The following is a 19,961-nucleotide window of genomic DNA, read 5'->3' as shown; positions in this document are numbered from 1 at the left end:
ATGATATTTCCTTTTACAGCCACAATATATTAACTTTTTGGATTTCAAGGAGAACCACACGCAATTCACGAAAACCCATTTCAAAGAAATGGATAGAAATGGCTACATCCCATTGGGAAGTTGTCACCATCCTAGATGGTTAAGTGCAATCCCCAAAAGCCAACTCGTGAGAGTCCAAGGTAATTGTGGTAAGAAAGATGACTAGGATTTACAGGCTAAAATTCTACCCGATAGGTTTGAGGAAAAGGGTTACCGCTCCAAGGACTTCGTTCAAACTAAGCTAGCAGTAGGGGAAATTAAGAAAGATGATTTATCTAGGAAAAAAGAGGCTAGCAAAAGAGATTTTGGTGTTGCTTTTATGACTGGCTCCACACGTCAACACAAGCAGATAGAAAACATTATTCATAAGCATTGGCCTCTTTTTTTGAAAGGTTGATCTAAATAAAATATTGCCAACTAAACTACAGTTCATCTACACCAAGCCCACTACCTTACGTTTACAATTAGCACCCAATGTGATAGACCCACCCAAGAAACTTTGTACGTTTTTTGGATCAAGTGTTTTTTTTTAGTTGTGGGAGATGTGTAATGTGTAGGACTTCTCGTCACAGGATCAGGAAGACCACACATTTCACCTCCCATACCTCAGGTGAGTCCCACAAAATACAAAAGTTTATCACGTGTGGGATGACGCATGTAACCTACCTTCTCATATGTCCATGTGGGTTGCAATACGTGGGCAGAACTACCAAGAAATTAGGAGTAAAGGCGCGTACACACAATCAGGTATTCCAACGACAATTGTGTGATGGAAGGGTTTTGTGGGATAATCTAATCGTCTGTATGCTACATAAGACAACATTGGCAGAAGTTGTCAAGTTCACGGCCAACGCCCTTTGGACAACATTCCATGGATTTGTCCGATCGTGTGTGTGAGGCTTTAGGCCCCATGCACACGAGACGCTGCTAAACTCGAGTTCAGAGGCATTTGGGCATTTTTTTCAACTGCCCCTGAACACATTTAATGTTATCCTATGTGTCCATGCACACAATCACGTTTTTTGGCGTTTCAAAGCAGTTGGGTTTAGGGCCGTTTTTCCAAACCCAAAATTTTGGGTTCAGACGCTTTCAGCTTTCGCGTTTTAGACGCAAATCGATTTAGTTTATAGGCGTTTTTAAAGGTGACCTATTTTTTAACATTAGAAATCTCAAAAATTATGGCAAATGATGAAAAACCATAAAAAAAACATAAAAATTTAATTGCTTGCATTGCATTGTGGACAATCCACAACTTGTGGCAGGTCACGTGGCCAGTGGACAATCCACAACTTGTGGCAGGTAACATGGCCAGGTGACGTGGCAAGTGGACAATCCACAACTTGTGGTAAGTGACGTGGCCAGGTGACGTGGCAGGTGATGTGGCCAGGTGACGTGGCAGGTGACGTAGCCAGGTGACATGGCAAGTGGACAATCCACAACTTGTGGCAGGTAACGTGGCCAGTTGACGTGGCAGATGACGTGGCCAGTGGACAATCCACAACTTGTGGCAGGTGACGTGGCCAGGTGATGTGGCAGGTGACGTGGCCAGGTGACATGGCAAGTGAACAATCCACAACTTGCGGCAGGTGACGTGGCCAGGTGACATGGCCAGTAGACAATCCACAACTTGTGGCAGGTGACGTGGGCAGATGACGTGGCCAGTGGACAATCCACAACTTGTGGCAGGTGACGTGGTCAGGTGATGTGGCAGGTGACGTGGCCAGGTGACATGGCAAGTGGACAATCCACAACTTGCGGCAGGTGATGTGGCCAGGTAACGTGGCCAGTGGACAATCCACAACTTGTGGCAGGTGGGGTGGCCAGGTGACATGGCAGATGACGTGGCAAGTGGACAATACACAACTTGAGGCAGGTGATGTGGCCAGGTGACGTGGCAGATGACGTGGCAAGTGGACAATTCACAACTTGGCAGGTGACGTGGCCAGTTGATGTGGCAGGTGACGTGGCCAGTGGACAATGCACAACTTGTGGCAGGTGACGTGACCAGGTGACGTGGCAGGTGACATGGCAAGTGGACAATCCACAACTTGTGGCAGGTGACGTGGCCAGTTGACGTGGCCAGTGGATAATCCACAACTTGTGGCAGTTGACGTGGCCAGGTGACGTGGCAGGTGACATAGCCAGGTGACGTGGACAATCCACAACTTGTGGCAGGTGGCGTGGCCAGGTGACGTGGCAAGTGGACAATTCACAACTTGGCAGGTGACATGGCCAGTTGATGTGGCAGGTGACGTGGCCAGTGGACAATCCACAACTTGTGGCAGGTGACGTGGCCAGGTGACGTGGCAGGTGATGTGGCCAGGTGACATGACAAGTGGACAATCCACAACTTGTGGTAGGTGACGTGGCCAGGTGATGTGGCAGGTGACGTGGCCAGTGGACAATCCACAACTTGTGGCAGGTGACGTGGCCAGTTGACATGGCAGGTGGCGTGACCAGTGGACAATCCACAACTTGTGGCAGGTGACATAGCCAGGTGACATGGACAATCCACAACTTGTGGCAGGTGGCGTGGCCAGGTGACGTGGCAAGTGGACAATTCACAACTTGGCAGGTGACGTGGCCAGTTGATGTGGCAGGTGACTTGGCCAGTGGACAATCCACAACTTGTGGCAGGTAACGTGGCCAGGTGACGTGGCAGGTGATGTGGCCAGGTGACGTGGCAGGTGACGTGGCAAGTGGACAATCCACAACTTGTGCCAGGTGACGTGGCCAGGTGACGTGGCAGGTGACATGGACAATCCACAACTTGTGGCAGGTGGCGTGGCCAGGTGACGTGGCAAGTGGACAATTCACAACTTGGCAGGTGACGTGGTCAGTTGATGTGGCAGGTGACGTGGCCAGTGCACAATCCACAACTTGTGGCCAGGTGACGTGGCCAGGTGACATGGCAAGTGGACAATCCACAACTTGTGGCAGGTGACGTGGCCAGTGGACAATCCACAACTTGTGGCAGGTGACGTGGCCAGGTGATTTGGCAAGTGCATAATCCACTTGTGGCAGGTGACGTGGCAAGTGGACAATCCACAACTTGTGGCAGGTGTCGTGGTCAGGTGACGTGGCAAGTGGACAATCCACAACTTGTGGCAAGTGACGTGGCCAGTTGATGTGGCAGGTGACGTGGCCAGTGGACAATCCACAACTTGTGGCAGGTGACGTGGCCAGGTGACATGGCAAGTGGACAATCCACAACTTGTGGCAGGTGACGTGGCCAGGTGACATGGCAGGTGATGTGGCCAGTGGACAATCCACAACTTGTGGCAGGTGGCGTGGCCAGGTGACGTGGCAAGTGGACAATTCACAACTTGGCAGGTGACGTGGCAAGTGACACGCTAAATACACGTACACTGCTGCTCTCTCAGCTGCTCTGGTCTCACAAAATAGCTGAAATGGTTAAATAATACTGTTTTTTGAGCTTAGGGAGGGTCTTATGATGTTTCTTAACCAAATGCTTATAAACGCAAACACGGTAAAATGCAGCGAAATTCGCGGCAAAAACGGGCGTTTTAAACGCCGTTTTTTGCGTTTGAAAACTTGTGTTTAGATGAGTTTGCATTTGCTTCTTGTGTGCATGGGGCCTTAGACTTTGCGAACATGTGAATAGAATTAGGAAAGGCTATAGGCACCACAATCTCCCCAACCACTTTAGACTCCACCATGGGAGGGATCTGAGTGGTTTGACATTCTGTGGCATAGACAGAATTGAGGGTCATTGGAGGGGAGGCAACCTCAAAAGGGCCATCTTTCGCAAGAAAACTCAGTGGATACATCGCCTTGGGGTTAAACATCAAACTTGACCTAAATTGTTTTCTTTCTAATTGGTAATGGTCATTGAGAAGTTTTTAATTTTATTTAGAATATTGTTATTTACATTTTTAGTCTTATTTTAATTTAATTTTTAATTATTTTCTATTTTTATTTCCTTTTTTCATTTATATTTATTTATATATTTTTTTTTTTTTTTTTTTTTTTAATTTTCATTATGTTTTTACTTTTATTTTTATTACATTTTTTATTTTTATTTTCATGTTCATGTTTTTTTAAATTATTTTTTAACGTATAACACTGATTGGTTATGCAATTTTTAAATAAACAAACATGTATGTAATAAGATTTGAGTAATGTATGGGAGTGACGTCCTTTTGGATGAATTAAGAAAAAATATTTAGTTTAATTGTTGTACCTTTTATAATGGCGGGAACAAATACCAATGGTGACCAACGGTCATCTAACCAACCCAATGGCTGCAAGTTTCCCTTGTTGGAGACATGTTTGTCCAACCAATAAAATGGCCACCCTGCGGCTTCTGATTGGCTGGCTGATGGGGGAAGTTACCTTTCTGTGTATTTAAAGCGGAGGTTCATCCAAATAACATTTTTATCAGAGCAACTTCTTTAGACTTGTAACATGTACAGTCCGCAATTTTTTTTTTTTGTATATTTCCAATCTGGCTTCCGGCTACTTCTCCCCGCTGGAGTAGGCATTTCTATTCTGAGGAGGCATGTCATCTGGGAGGGTCGCCCAGATGAATGACGTCTTTCAGGAAAAAGTTCCCCCCCAGCGGTTAAGGCCCCGCCCCCCGTATTGCGTAGACGCATCCGAGTCACGGCGTTTCCGAAAGAAGCCGAACATTCAGAGCTGCTAGTCGGCTCTATAGGGTGTAGGCGCAATATAGAGCCGACTAGCAGCTCTGCATGTTCGGCTTGGAAATGTACATTATACGGTATGTACAGCCTAAAAAAAAAAAAATTATTGCGGACTGTACATGGTAAAAGTCCAAAAAAGGACTGTACATGGTAAAAGTCCAAAAAAGTTACTCTGATAAAAATGTTATTTGGGTGGGTTATTTGGGCGAACCTCCGCTTTAAGGCTGGCTTTGTTAACCGGAAATTAGGTCCTTTGAAAACACCCTGTGGGAGGGCAAAATGCATTGACGCAATTTACCGTTCCGAATCCACGAGACATCACTTTCGATTGGAACGCCTGCTGTTATAAACTGTTGCTGGATTCATGCTTATTTTTAACCTTCAGTTTGTAAGTACTTGTCCACGTGCGCAATAAATCTCTTGATCAACCGTACTTTTTTTTCCCCCTCATTTATAATTCATGCCTGTTTTAGCAACATTTTTTTGCCCCCTTGAAAATGGTGGCCATAGTGTTGGCCATAGAGGACAAAACATGAAGCCCACAGTGGCACTTAATTTATATTCCATTTTTTTGGGTTTGCATCTCCGGTTTTCCCTTTAGTAAGATGGTGCAATATCTTAAGCATTAGGGAGTTGTATTGGTGTCGAGTGTGTTCACGCACCCTGCCTATGAGTGGGTTTACACATTTTGCCCACAGCATGTGTTCACATACATTATCCTATTCCTCGCTTTCCCTGAAACAAGATATTGATTATAACATCAGGAACCCGGGACTCAGACCGAGGCTTGAATGTTTCATTTGACTATATAGAGCGGTGCGTCAGGACGGCGCCCGTGCCCCGAGACAACGTCCTTTTGTGTGACAACGCATAGGGTTTGAGCGACGTGCTGATGTCACCGCGCTTTTCTACGTTCCTCCTTTAGCATGGGCATGCTTTTTAATATTTGCCGGCTGGCTTTTCGTTTTGTTTTTAACGTTACTCAGTCTGTTAATGCAGACTCTTAGAGGAGTTGTAAAGGAAAATGTTTTTTCACCTTAATGCAATCTATGCATTAAAGTGAAAAAACATCTCATGTTGCCGCCCCCCACCCGAGCCCCGTTATACTTACCTGACCCCTCGAAAGTCCCGCGCGGTCCCGATATTCTCTTTGCCGCTTAGCCTGGCCGCTGATTGGCTAGCGCGGATGGATTGAGAGCAGCACAGCCATTGGCTGGCGCTGCTGTCAATCACATCCAGTGACGCAGCACCCTGAGGTGGCGGGGCCGAGTGATACAGCGAGCGACTATGGCCGCTCGCTGTATCACGGGAGCACGCCCGCAATTAGTGACCACCATGCGAGCTCTCGCATGACTGTGGTGACTAATTGCGGGGAGGACCGAGACAGCCGCCGAGGGACCCCAGAAGACATGGATCGGGGGCACTCTATGCAAAACGAACTGCACAGTAGAAGTATGACAGGTTTGTTATTTAAAAAACAAAAACCCTTTACAAACCCTTTAATGAATTTCTATCTGATTTTACCGATGGCGGTCTACTTTTATCTTTTTTCCCTGGCTGCATCCGCCCATTGAGTTCCTCTCCTCCGCCACTCTCCCTTGTTGGATCTAACATCAAGTTACCAATATCCAGCGTGTCTGCTGGTTCCTACACACGGTGGTTATCGAATTATCTGGGCTGGAGCTCCAGGAATGCCAGATGTGCGGGCCATCTATAGCGGTGGAGGACCTTGGCAACCCAGGTCAGGTGACAGGCCTATTTAACTAACGGGGCTAGTAAGTCTTTAGTCTGTGTGCTGACAGATTTAGTGTCCAGTGTCATTTGAAGACTTGTCACAGGGTGTTACAGCACATACTCTCCTGAATATCCACAAAAAAGACTTTGTGTGAATTCATTATAATTTTTTTTGGGTATCATATGGTCTGTTTTCACTTTATCACACATGTGATTGTTTGAGGACCTGTCGTTATATAGTGTCTCAGCATTTCACCTGTTTTTTTATATTTTTGAAAATATTTTTTTTCTTTTAAATTAATTTTTTATCAACATTTTTGGTGTGTTCACTACATTTATATGTAGGTATTACATAATTTTTTGTTTTTTTTGGGCACTGGTATAATTACTTGACTCATTATTAGCGCAGCTTCCTTTGGTACGAATTTTGTTGTGTATCACTTTCGAGTTGCAGCTTGTTAGATTTAGGTTTAGTAGCAAACTTTTCTTCTTTTCTACTTTTATATATTTAGATATATTTTTGTTCACAAGTGTTTGTAGCTGCATCTATGGTTAAACTCTATGGCAGGGGTGTCCAAACTTTTTTCAAAGAGGGCCAGATTTGATGAAGTGAACATGCGTGAGGGCCGACTATTTTGCCTGACATTCGTTGAACCATAAAAATTTGGTCTAAGTGTGTTCGTTGGAGCAACTAATACACGGCCCAACAAGAATTGTTTTTGTGGCTGTGAAATAGGTGAGCTCTGTGTGTTATTTGGATATACCGTATTTATTGGCGTATAACACGCACCTTCACTTTAAGAGAGAAGTTTCAGGAAAAAACATTCCAATTTTAAAAAAAGGTCTGTGAAGCAGATCCCCCACTTCATCACCGATCCCCCGCCCCATTACAGACCCCACTCTTTTTTACAGATCCCCCCCCATCAGACCCCACTTCATCTCAGATCACCCCCCCCCCCAATCAGACCCCACTTCATCACAGATCCCCCCATCAGATCCCTCCATCAGACCCCACTTCATCACAAATCCCCCCCATCAGACCCCACTTCATCACAGATCCCCCCATCAGACCCCACTTCATCACAGATCCCTCCATCAGACCCCACTTCATCACAGATCCCCCCCATCAGACCCCACTTCATCACAGATCCCCCCCATCAGACCCCACTTCATCACAGACCCCCCCCCCCATCAGACCCCACTTCATCACAGATCCCCCCCATCAGATCCCTTCATCAGACTCCACTTCATCACAGACCCCCCCCCCCCCATCAGACCCCACTTCATCACAGTCCTCCCTCATTATTACAGAGACAGACAGACTGTCCCTTTCATCAACGCAGCATTCCCCCCTCCCCACACTGACTGCCCTACCTTAAATACACAAGCCGGGAAGCACGCATGGCATGGCAGGTCCAGACAAAGGGCAGGACTTTTCAAGTTAAAGGCGGGTGATTGGTTGCTGGGACAGCCCCACTGTCTAGCAACCAATCACCTGCTTTGTAACTTGAAAGGTCCCGCCCTTTTCCGGACCTGCAGCATTACCAGGCTTGTGTGAATAAGGTATGTGGGGAGGGGAGGAAGGGGGAGTGATGCAATGTAAAGGAGAGACCTGGCTGCCGCTCTTCCCATGTAATGAATGATGTTAGCGGCGGGCAGGATTTGGCAATTGGCCCGCGGCCGGACTTTAGACATGCCTTCTCTATGGGGTTGATTTACTAAAGGCAAATATACTGTGCACTGCAAGTGCACTTGCTCCAGGGTTTAGTAAATGAGGTAAAGCTTCACTTTTCAAATTTTACTCAGTCATATGCAAGGCAAATAAAAGATAGCATTTTTGCTTGCACGTGATGATAGAAATCGGCAGAGCTTTCTCTTATTTCAGAGCTTCATCTTAAAGTATAATATGTGTCTGTATTTGTCTCTGCAGTCTGATTGGATTTGATTGACTTCCTGGTGCTGTGAGGATCTCTGTACTATTCTCATCACAAACCGATCGCTCACCACACCACAGTTTTTACATAATAATCTGCAGGACTCTATAGTAATGTATCTGTGTGAGGGACTCGGCAAGTCGGGCTGTACTTTGCAGGAGATATAGTGAAAAATATATTTTACTTTCTGTATTCTATTTTAAGTTTTTATTTAATGAATGGCATTTGTTCTTTATAATGATCATGTAATGTCGTTTTCATTTCCTTCTGCAGCCTGCGTAGCTGTAATCTGTCTCCTTTGTGCTGTGATGATCTCCGTTCTGTTCTGATCACAAACCGATCCCTCATCAAACTGGATTTATCAGACAATAATATTCAGGACTCTGGAATAAAACTTCTGTGTGAGGGACTCGGAGATCCCAGTTGTACCCTTCAGAACCTGAGGTAAGATTTATTCTGTGATAGATTAGTAAATGAAATGTAGGGGCCTCTTTATAAATGGCTCAATGGGAAATTCTCCCATTATTAATCCTTTAAAAGAGAGAGGTTCGCCCTTGGGGCTTTGAGTGAGGTGAGCACTATAGAGCCAGTAAAAATAGCAGGAATAATTACGGTATATATTTAATTCAAGTAAAAAGCAGTACATATATTAATGTCATGAACATGAGCCAATTCATACAGAATACAGAAAATAGGTTAAAATTATATTGCAAGTATGTTATAACACAAGCATCAAGTATACCCAACGCGTTTCGCGAGGCTTAGCTCGCTCTTCAGGGGTGGATGCTCATAGTGTACCTAAAATGAAATGATATAAAATGCACAGGGTAAGTGGTATGGAAAACCCCATACTCACCAATGGACATAGCCAAAGACCAGCGCATGTGAGGCTCCCAAACTTGCGGCAGCGAATGTCCTGCCAGGGAGCAGAGGAGGCGGGGCCAAATGAAGTTCCAACCGGGGCCGAACGGACAGAGAGCACAGCATGGATGGAGTTTGTATATCCCCAGAAGTCTCAATGGGTTCATGAGGAATATTGACTTTAAACATAAATATGTATATTATATAATTGTGGTAATAAGGTAGGTAAGCGTACAAAAACGCATGTATATCTATATGTAGGTGAAAGACCTGAGCCAAGGGTGGTGAGAACATAGAGACTGAAGGGGAATGTGGTGAAAAGATGCCAGGAACTGGCTGGTGTTATGAAGAAAAAATCAGATGAGAAAGCAGGAAGGAAAGTTGAGCGAGAGTGAAATAGAGTGCGGATGTGTGGTGAGGACTGTAATGAAAACACAGGCTGCAGGGGAATGTTCCAAGTGAGTCATATGCAAACATGTAATGTGTATTATCAATCCTTTACTGCTTTTCACTCAAGTGACATTTTAAGGTATTTGCTTGATGAACCATAACAGAAGCTTGCACCAGACAAATGCAGCAACTGGTGAACCGCCATTGAATGTCCCTTGTACTGTAGTTGTGTACACGGCTTTTACAGCTGAACTGCAGAAAGATTTAAAGGCACAAATCAATGCAGCTCTGCGATCAATACATCGTGTATGTATTTTTTAATGCAGTGCTGCTTCTGCTTTTCACTATCCAGTCACAGGCTGGAGTGGTTTTTAGGATGACTTGAATTGAATGGTTTGCTATTTTATCTTTTAATGTGTTACAAATGTTATCTAGTTACTGTTGCCTGTACTGTTGCCTGGAGTTCTGCTTTCAGTCTGCAGGAGCTCTCCGTGGTACTTAAAGTGATTGTAAAGTCTTGTGTTTTAAACAGCTATCACCTGAGCCGAGTCAGAGCTTTGTGTATCCATTCAGACACAGAGCCCCGACCCGGCCCTGTCCCTTCTATCCCCTGATTGGCTGGCTGGCTGACTTTGACAGCCGCGGGAGCCAATGGCGCCGCTGCTGTGTCTCAACCAATCAGGAGGAGTATCCTGGACAGCTTAGACACTTGTGGACATCGCTGGAAAGGGATAGGGCTCAGGTAAGCATTATGGGGGCTAAGGGGGGCTGCTACACACACAAGATTTTTTATCTTAAAGGGGTTGTAAAGGAATTTTTTTTTTTTTTTCATAAGCCTCCTTTACCTGCAGACATTCCTCTTTTTCACTTCCTCATTGTTCGTTTTTGCTCAGAAGTTGCTCTATTTCTTCTCTGTTCTGTTCACTTCCTGCTTGTCTGATTATTACTCACCACCGTGAAGGGAGGCTTTACTGCGGTGGTCAGGGACGTGCTCGCACCCTCCTGGGAACTACATCTGTGCGGCAGGACGCTCTCTACGTGTTAGAGACTTCAAGGAGGTATGAATTACTGGGCGTGCCGCAATGCATACTGGGAAATGTAGTTCTTACATGAACGAGAGCCGCAAACCAGGAAGTGAATGAGAGAACAGAAACTAGAACACCGGAGGTGATATAGATGAAGGAATTTAATAGGTATTTACTCATTTTTTAACAGAATCATTACACTATTATGTCTGTCTACCTTGCAGGGTTCCATCCGTTGGTGCTATTTATTATCTGGCTCGCAGTACTGCGTTTACCAGCAGGTGTCTCCTGGCAGTTTGGAGCTGTCAGGAGGACTTCCCCCTGCTGGTGTTATATCACCTTTCTGACGCAGTACTGGTCTCCACCAGCGGATGGACCCTGGCAGTGTGGAGCGTACGGCCCTTGCTGCGCTCAGGTGTGAACTGAACGTAATCAGCAGACCTCTACATATACCCAGTGAGTGCAAGCATTCCTCGCCCTGGTATCTTTCTACTATCCTGATCCTGAGCCTGCTATCCGGACCCTGAGCCTGCTATCCGACCTGATCCCCATCCTGGACTTCTGATCCGACCTGATCCCTATCCTGGAATTGCCCTTCCTGCGTTCCCCTTTGCCCTGGATTCCTGCTCATTCCCGTCCTCATCCATTTTATGATCTCCCTATGTATGACCTCGGCCTGGGCTGTGTATGATTCTGGTATTCCCCTTTACTGTACATATCGTATTTAGCATTGTTTTTGTCGCTGCTTGTTTATTTATTTATTGCACTGAGTTTGTTGGAGGTGGTGGGGTGTTACCCCCTCTTCTTAATAAATTATTAGGGTTGTCCCGATACCGATACTAGTATCGGTATCGGGACCGATACCGAGCATTTGCGCGAGTACTTGTACTCGCGCAAATGCTCCCGATGCTTCTGCCGATACTTTTTTTTTTCTTAACTCGAGCGGGCTGAGAGTGGGCGGTGAGTGGGTGCAGTGAGGGGGCAGAGAGGGGCAGCTGAGAAGGGGTGGAGAGAGCAGAAAAGATCATCCTCATTGGTATGTTTTCCTCACCTCGAGCGGGTGAAGAGAGGGGGCGGAGAGCGGCAGCTGAGAAGGGGTGGACTGGAGAGAGCGGCAAAGATCATCCTCCTAATTGCTGGTATTTGTTTTAAACAAACAACCTCACATCGAGTGGGTGCAGAGAGGGGGCGGAGAGCGGGGGCTGAGAAGGGGTGGAGAGAGCAGCAGAGATCGTGCTGCTAAATGATGAGAGGGGTGGAGAGCGGGCGGAGAGTGGGAGGAGAGCAGGCGGAGAACAGAACGAGCAGGACGGACATCGTAGCAGGCAGCCCTGTAAGCAAGTAAGATACACTGAAGTGATTCAAGCTGAATGAATAGTTGAATACTGTACAGTAGTGCACACTATCACAGTTGCATGCTATGTGTACTGTAGTTGCCAGAAGTAATTGCGTGCCGTGTGTCACCGACTTGTCTAGCATTGCTTCTCTCATGAATAAGAAGTTAAGAATGAACTCTTAAGGAGGACAGTGCCACCCGCTGACAGTTATTCTGTATTACACCTATAGTGCTTAAAGTGGTTGTAAACCCACTTTTTTCACTTTTACCTACGGTTTAGGAGATATTCCCCTCGCAATGCGCCGCTGATTGCAGTGGCGCATGTGCAGGGGGGATCCATGGCGAAAGGACCGGCAGCCGCCGGACCTTGCCGAATTTAAATCTCCCGCGCGCACGCGCGGGAGTGACGTCATCGCCGCTCCAGCCAATCACAGCGCTGGAGCGGCGATACTCGGAAGACAAACCGGAGCAAGATGACATCTCGCTCGCCGTGGACCAGGTAAGTGTTCTTCACCTTGTTCCGAGGTAAGTATTTCATAATCAGCCAGTATGCTGTGCATACTAGCTGATTATGCCTTTTGCCTTGCAGGTTTGAAAAAAAAAAAAAAAGTTTATGCGGTTTACAACCGCTTTAACCACTTCCCTACCGCCTCATTGTGAAATGACGGCGGCAGGAACCCCTCCTCGATCCGGGTGGACGTCATATGACGTCCTGTGTTCTCGGCGATCTAGGGCGCGCGGCGCTGCTCGTTACCCAGCGCGGGTGCCCGGCGGCCGCGATTGCCACCCGGTGCCCGCGATTGTCGGTAATCACGGCAGGAGTGTGGAACTGTGTGTGTAAACACACAGATCCACCTCCTGTCAGCGCTGAGGAGACCAATGTGTGTTCCCAGTACAGAGGAACACACATCGGTCTCCTCCCCTTGAGAGTCCCCTCCCCCCTACAGTTATAACACACCTTAGGGACACACCGCAGAGGTAATCAAATACCACCAAAAGAAAGCTCTATTTGTGGGAACAAAATGATACAAAAAATTGTTTGGGTACAGTGTAGCACGACCGCGCAATTGTCATTTATAGTACGACAGTGCTGAAAGCTGAAAATTGGCTTGAACAGGAAGGTGCGTAAGTGCCCGGTATGGAATTGGTTAATTGAAGTTTAAAATGCAATGTGAAAAAAGCAGCATTGACTAATTTCCAACTCGCAAAATAGTAAACCCAATGAATGTTTTCGCTATCTGTAAAGGGGCATTCTTCCCACCGACCACCAATGTAATGGGCATTTTTCCCACCGACCACCAATGTAAGGTCATTCTTCCCACCGACCACCAATGTAAGGGGCATTTCTTCCCACCGACCACCAATGTAATGGCATGGGCAATGTCTTGAGTTCGAGTTCTTCATAGTTCTAAAGAAAATATACTTTGTCTGTATTGTGGTTTGAAAACTGTCACATGACATTTAAAAAAAGTATCGGTATTCGATATCGGCGAATATTGCGCCCGATCCTCAAAACGAAAATTCAGTTTTTTCCGTCCTACCTAAAATAATTACACCGGCGCATCCTCTGACGCAAATTACGCTAGTCACGCCGCTTTTTTTGATGGGCAAAGATGCAAATGAGGGAGATTAGGGCGATCCACAAAATTAAGTGTGTGCGCCGTAGATTACGCCCTGTGCGCCGTAGATTACGCCCTGTGCGCCGTAGATTACGCCCTGTGCGCACCTGTTAGTTTCCTGGAGCAAAATTAGACTTTATAAAAGCAGCCCTAATTTTACACCTGCCCTGTAAAGGTCTGCTGAAGCAACAGCATTGAGGAAGAGCTGACAACACATCTTTGCTGGACTTCAATCTGACTGCCAAAATGCCCGGCCCATCCATGATTCTAACGGCACTCGCTACATTACAGGCGCAAAGAAGGAGGAGGGCACAGAGGAGGAGGAGGAGGGCACAGGAGAGGGTATACCGCCCACGCCAAGATCTCTTTGGCATGACTGCCTCTGAGGTCTATGGCAACTTCCGCTTTAACCAGGAAGCCATCCTGGAATTAACCAGAATCCTGCAGGATGATCTCACCACCCCAACCCAACGATCCCATGCCCTGCCACCTCACATCAAAGTAATGGCAACCCTGCATTTTCTTGCCACTCTGTCTTTCCAAAGAACATGTGGAGGTCTGGCTGGGATGGTACAGTCCTCGATGAGCAGGTGTGCCCATCAAGTAGTCCCTGCAATACTAAGACGCATGGGCAATCAATTTCAAAAGCCCACCCAGGAGGACCAGCGATTGAAGACCATGGCGGACTTTTATCACATTGCTGGGTTCCCACGGACCATCGGGGCCATTGACTGTACCCATGTGGCACTACAGCCCCCCCATGAGACAGAGCACCTGTTCCGGAATCGCAAAAACTGGCATTCCATAAATGTCCAGGTGATTGTAGATGCCCATGGCCTCATCTGGCATGTCTGTGCCAAATTTCCTGGTTTGTGCCATGACAGCTATATATTCCGGCAGACCAACATATCTCGAGATTTGGAGCTGAACGTGTATGGAGACAGCTGGCTGATTGGTGAGTGACATGGGTGTCAGGTATGTCCCCCCCCATGATGCAGACATCACAAGGGGCACATGCATGACTAATATCCTCCTGTCTTTTCCCTTCCAGGTGACTCTGGATATGCCCTGGGACCACATCTGATGACCCCCTTCAGGAACCCCCAAACCCCAGGAGAGCAACGCTACAACGAGGCTCACATTCGCACCCGGGCAGTTGTGGAGCGCACATTTGGGCTGCTGAAGTCCCGCTTCAGATGCCTGGACAAGACTGGGGGTACATTGTTGTATTCCCCAGACTTTGTGTGCCAACTAATCAGTGCTTGTTGTATTCTTCACAACTTTGCCATGAGAAGGGGACTGGAGATTACCTTACGTGCTGACCTGACCCCCCACCCAGGCAATCCCCCCCTAACCCACTCTACCCGGTCTACTGAGTGCACAGTAGCCAGGAGACGCCTCGCAGAAGGCATTTTTTCACAGTAAACGCACATGAATAATGTCACAATGATAATATTTGTTTTCACTGGAAACGCACATGAATAATGTCACAATGAGAATGTTGCTTTGCACAGTAAACGCACATGAATTATGTCACATTGAGTTTTTTTTTTCTCTGGAAACACACATTAATTATGTCACAATGAGAATGCATGAATGCACACCACTGTGGTCCCTAGCACAGACACATCACATGCACATCGAATTGGATTAGATCCAAGTACCCCCCCCCTTTGGTACTTGGGAGCAGTAACGCCACGCCACGGCTCCAATTATGTCACTGTGCATTCATACACCATTCAGGAACCTGGGATCACTTCTCCCTGGTCCTGGGGATCCCTTCTCCACCAAAACTGAGGGTGACACCCTTATTTTATCAGGAATGCCACCCCCCCACATTCACACATCATTCACACACATAAACCAAATCATAAGTACAGTATAATAAACAAAATCATAAAAAAAAAAAAGTACCCCTGCAATTTAATTCCGGCGGCGAGTGCTCCGTCTGGGCTGCCCACGGGCACGGACAACTGGAGGATCTTCACGGGGGGTGTGTGAGCAGGGGAGGGAGTATCTTCACGGGGGGGGGGAGTGTGAGCAGGGGAGGGATTATCTTCATGGGGGAGGGAGGAGCCTCCCCTGGTGTCTGACCTCCGGTTGGCCTGCCCTCCAAGGCCACTGCTATCCTGTTCAGACAGACAGTGATGGCAGCCGTATTGGCCTGGCTAGCCCGGGTGTTGTCCTGCACAGCCCGGGTGAGGGCAGTCACCTTCTGGGCCACACCTGTTGTGGCGGTATGCAGGGACCACAAACAGGTGATGACCCCCAATGAATTGGTGGCCACATCACTGAGTGACTCCCTCATTACATCCAGGCTGTGCTCCATCTTGCTCATAGTTTTTTTGATGTCACCCAGACTGCGGGTCTGCTGGGCATTGTCCCTCAGCAGACTGGCCGGCAGACGCTCAGACACCCCCCTGGTCTCCTGGGTCGCCATCCTGCCTGCCCCTGAGGCTTGTGGCCTGGGAGGAGGGGATAGAGTGACCCTTGTGGGTTGCGGCCTGTTGGGGGAGGAGTGGGAGGGGCTACCCCTGATGGTGGCCTGACTGGTGCCAGCCTCTGGGGTAGCCTCTGGGGGAGCCTCAAGGGTATCCTCAAATGTCATGAGATCAGTGGCAATAAGGATTTCCCGGCCAATCTGGAGATCTTCTTCCTCCTCCCCCTCATCCTCCTCCCCCTCAGCCTCCTCCCCCTCAGCCTCCTCATGAGGGGAGGTTTGGCCACTCCCCTCCCCTGGGGACTCCTCAGCAGCCTCCTGTCTTTGGGGTGGTGCAGCAGCCTGGCCTGATGGGCCAGCAATCTCCTGGTCATCTGTAGAGGACACCAAACAATCACAGGTTTGAGGATCCACACACTTGGCACATCTTCCCTTCCCCCATCCACACATGCTAATCACCAAATAGAAAAACAAAAACCTTACCTGGCCTCACAGGAACATCAGACTGATAACCAGGCAGGCCCGCCACCTGCTCTGGCTCGAAACACCGGGCCACTGCCCATTCCTCCTCAGTCAGCCGGATGGGGCATGGTCCCCCTCCTCCAGTGCCCCTCCTATGGGCAGTGAGCTTGGCCACCTTATTGCGGACCACGCTCCTCAAATCATTGATCTTTTTCTTGATGCCAGCGGGGGTCCCCCCCCCCGCCGCATTTATGTGATCTGTAATTTTTGCATATATCCTCTTCCTTTGGGCCGGGGAGGTGTTCCGGCTATCAGGCCCATGTAAATATCTTCCATATTGGATGATATACCTGGCAAGGATTTGCTTTTCAACATGCGAAAAATTCAGCTTCCTGCGTTTGGGGGCCATCACAGACACCACCCAGCAACAAGAAACCAAACAGGACAAACACACAAAAATACACACACAACAAACACACACAAATACACACACAAGCAGACAGCTACTACAAAGTCAAAAACAAACACAAAAAAAACAAACACAAAATCCAAGCAGAAAAAAACAAAACAAACACAAAATCCAAGCAGAAAAAAAAAAAAAACAAACACTTAGCAGAAACAATCAAACAAAAAATACAATTATCAGAAACAAACAACAACTACTATCTAATACTCCTCCAACACTTCTCTATCACACACAACTTACCAACAAACACTGACAAACTAAGAGCAGAAGCAAATTGCTCATGGAAGGGAACACAGGGAAATACTTTTGCAAGGGAAGTGTGTTTGACTGGGGCTATTTAAGCACAGGGCGATCCTCAAACTAAGTACACTTGGCCTTTTACCTATCTCACTGATTGCGCCCAGCAAAGTTCTGCACATGCGCAGTGAGCAGCAGATTCGTGCGCGCATGCACAATACGGCCGGCCCTTCATTTGCATGGGGTCACGGCTCATTACAATGAAGCACGCCCACTTCCTTCCCACTTGCCATAACCCCGCCTTACGCCTCTGAATTTAGGTTACGGCTGGCGCAATTTTGTGCGCAAATGCGCTGTGGATACGGCACTTACGACACCAACTTAGGGCGCCGTAACTTAAATGACATAAGTTTTCAGAAACTTAATTTGCGCCGCTGGCTGTGGATTTGGCCCTTAATGACCATACAATATTACATTATAATCTAAATCAGTGCAATAATTGAAATTGTTGATAATGTAATGTAAATGTATAGAGAAATTTATTGAAAAGTTGAAAAGAAAAAAAATATATATGTAATAAAATTAATGAAATGAAAATGAAAAAAAATTAAAAAATGTAATTAAAAAATGACCATTGGAACAACTGTTGGATTAGAAACCATTGTACACAGGAGGCAGAAAATCACATCGTAACCAGGTACAAAGGAAGCAGGAATCCAAGTGGAAAAAGATGGAAATATTACAGACATATATGTGAATGATGGACAAAAGGAACATAATTGTGGGCCTCAGATTCCATATGTTCTCACCCCATATGAGTCCTATAATAATCTGATGCCCAACCTTGACTCAACTCAAGTTCACATAGGTAAAGAAGACAAAAAATATTTTAAGAATTGTCTATAAAAGCGTTTACATCAACCTCAATGTTAAGTCCGTGAGGAGTGTAACACTTTACCCGGTGTATCCAGGCCATCTCAAGTTTGGAGATACTTCTCACCAAAGAGCTACCCCGCCAGTGTGAGGTGTATTTGTCAATCCCAAGGAAGATGGTCTTAGAGGGATTTTTGTTGTGGGCCAGAAGGTAGTGCTTTGAAACCGAGTGGTTAGTAAATCCCGCTAGTATATTAGTAATGTGTTCATTTAAACGAACTGAAAGGGGTCCCTTGGTTCTACCAATATACTTAAGCCCACAAGGGCATTGGAGTAAGTAGACCACCCCTTCAGTAGAGCAAGTGATAAAATGTTTAATTTTGAATTCTTGTGATGTGGAAGTGGACACAAAACTGTGTGTGCGTCTATGCGTGCATCCATTAAGAGAACAGACCCGACAATTCCTACACTGGTAGAAACCAGTGAAGGAGTTGAGGAACGTCATTCTAGCAGGAGGTGCTTCCAAAACATTAGGAGCTAACCTGTGTCTCAATGCTGAGGCCCCTCTGAAAATCACCTGAGGTACAGAGGGCAAAGTGGAACCAAGTACAGGATAATTTTTAGGATATGCCAATGCTTTTTGACAAGGTTCCTAATATTAGAATGTTGGGCTGAATAGGTCGTTAGAAAGGGGACCGTTGATAAGTTCTTATCATTACGGGGCCTGCTAACAAAGGAGGTCAGCTCTATTTATCTTTTTCACTTCTTCAAGTGTGGTCATAAGTGAGCTAACTTCGTACCCTTTCTCCAAAAATCTTTGAGTTAGGATAGTAGATTGGTCAAGAAATTCCTTTGCACTAGTGCAATTGCATTTAATTCTAACGTACTGACTTTTTGGCACGGATTCCAACCAAGATTTATGGTGGCAGCTATCAACCGGTATATAAGAATTCCGATCCGTGATTTTGAGGTGGGTCGAGGTAATAAATGAATTCTGAGAAATGGAAATTTTTAAGTCGAGAAAATTGATACTAGACTGACTAGCCTCAAAGTCTAGATGTATACCTCTAGGGTTGTTATTCAAAAACTCCATGAAGGACTGTAGATCCTCCAAGGACCCCTCCCATAGGAGGAGGATGTCGTTGATGTACCTCACCCACAGCTTGAGCTGGGGTTTCTGGCTAACATAGACGACATCCTCCTCCCACAAGGCCATGAAGAGGTTAGCCAAACTGGGGGCGTATTTGGCCCCCATTGCGACGCCTCTATCTTGGCGGTAAAACTGATTTTGGAACCAAGTTACAAGTTAAAGTGCTATACGCCTTTCGGCCTTAATATAGAAGTGAATGTCAATTGCTTTATAGCCAACTCTTAATGGTTATTGTCTGTAAATTAATGTTTATTCCTCACGCCTGTTATTTTTCGTTTTAAAATGTTTAAGATAGTTCTTCCTCCATGGGGATGTCAATATTTTTCATGTGGGGATAGCAATTTTTAATGAATTTTTAATGTTATTATTGAGATCATGGATGAATGTGAGCTTGATGTGGTGTCTAATGAGTTAATTTTTGATATTTTGGCAAATATATAATTTTTCATCAATATTTAGTATTTGCCAGGGGGTGTAATTGGATTTATTTAACTTTGGCCATTTCTGTACCTGTTGTTTGCGGTGTCTGCATGTGCATTTGAAAATAAAAAGACCAACTTTATTTTAAGTTATCTTGGAGTGCGGCTATCCAGAGTTTTTTCGTTCATGTGCTACAATTAGCATTGCCAGCACCCTGGTGGTTCAACAACCCTTGATGATCTACGAGGCTCACCTGGAGCGGTGAAAGAATTGTCTATGGATGAATGTGAGCTTGATGTGGTGTCTAA

General features: G+C 46.4%; 1 protein-coding gene across 1 annotated transcript in view; it reads left to right on the top strand.

Annotated features, from left to right (window-relative positions):
- The window catches only part of LOC120939756 (NACHT, LRR and PYD domains-containing protein 12-like), a 429,782-nt gene that overhangs the window by 227,240 nt on the left and 182,581 nt on the right, over positions 1 to 19,961 (top strand). The window contains exon 7 of the mRNA XM_040352091.1: positions 8,648 to 8,818. Coding sequence (XP_040208025.1) covers positions 8,648 to 8,818 — 171 coding nt within the window. The remainder of the gene's footprint in view (positions 1 to 8,647; positions 8,819 to 19,961) is intronic.

The sequence above is a fragment of the Rana temporaria genome, chromosome 5 (genome assembly GCF_905171775.1).
Source record: "Rana temporaria chromosome 5, aRanTem1.1, whole genome shotgun sequence".
Lineage (NCBI taxonomy): Eukaryota > Metazoa > Chordata > Amphibia > Anura > Ranidae > Rana > Rana temporaria.
Note: the sequence above shows the minus strand (reverse complement) of the source record. Positions and strands in the feature narration are given on the sequence as shown.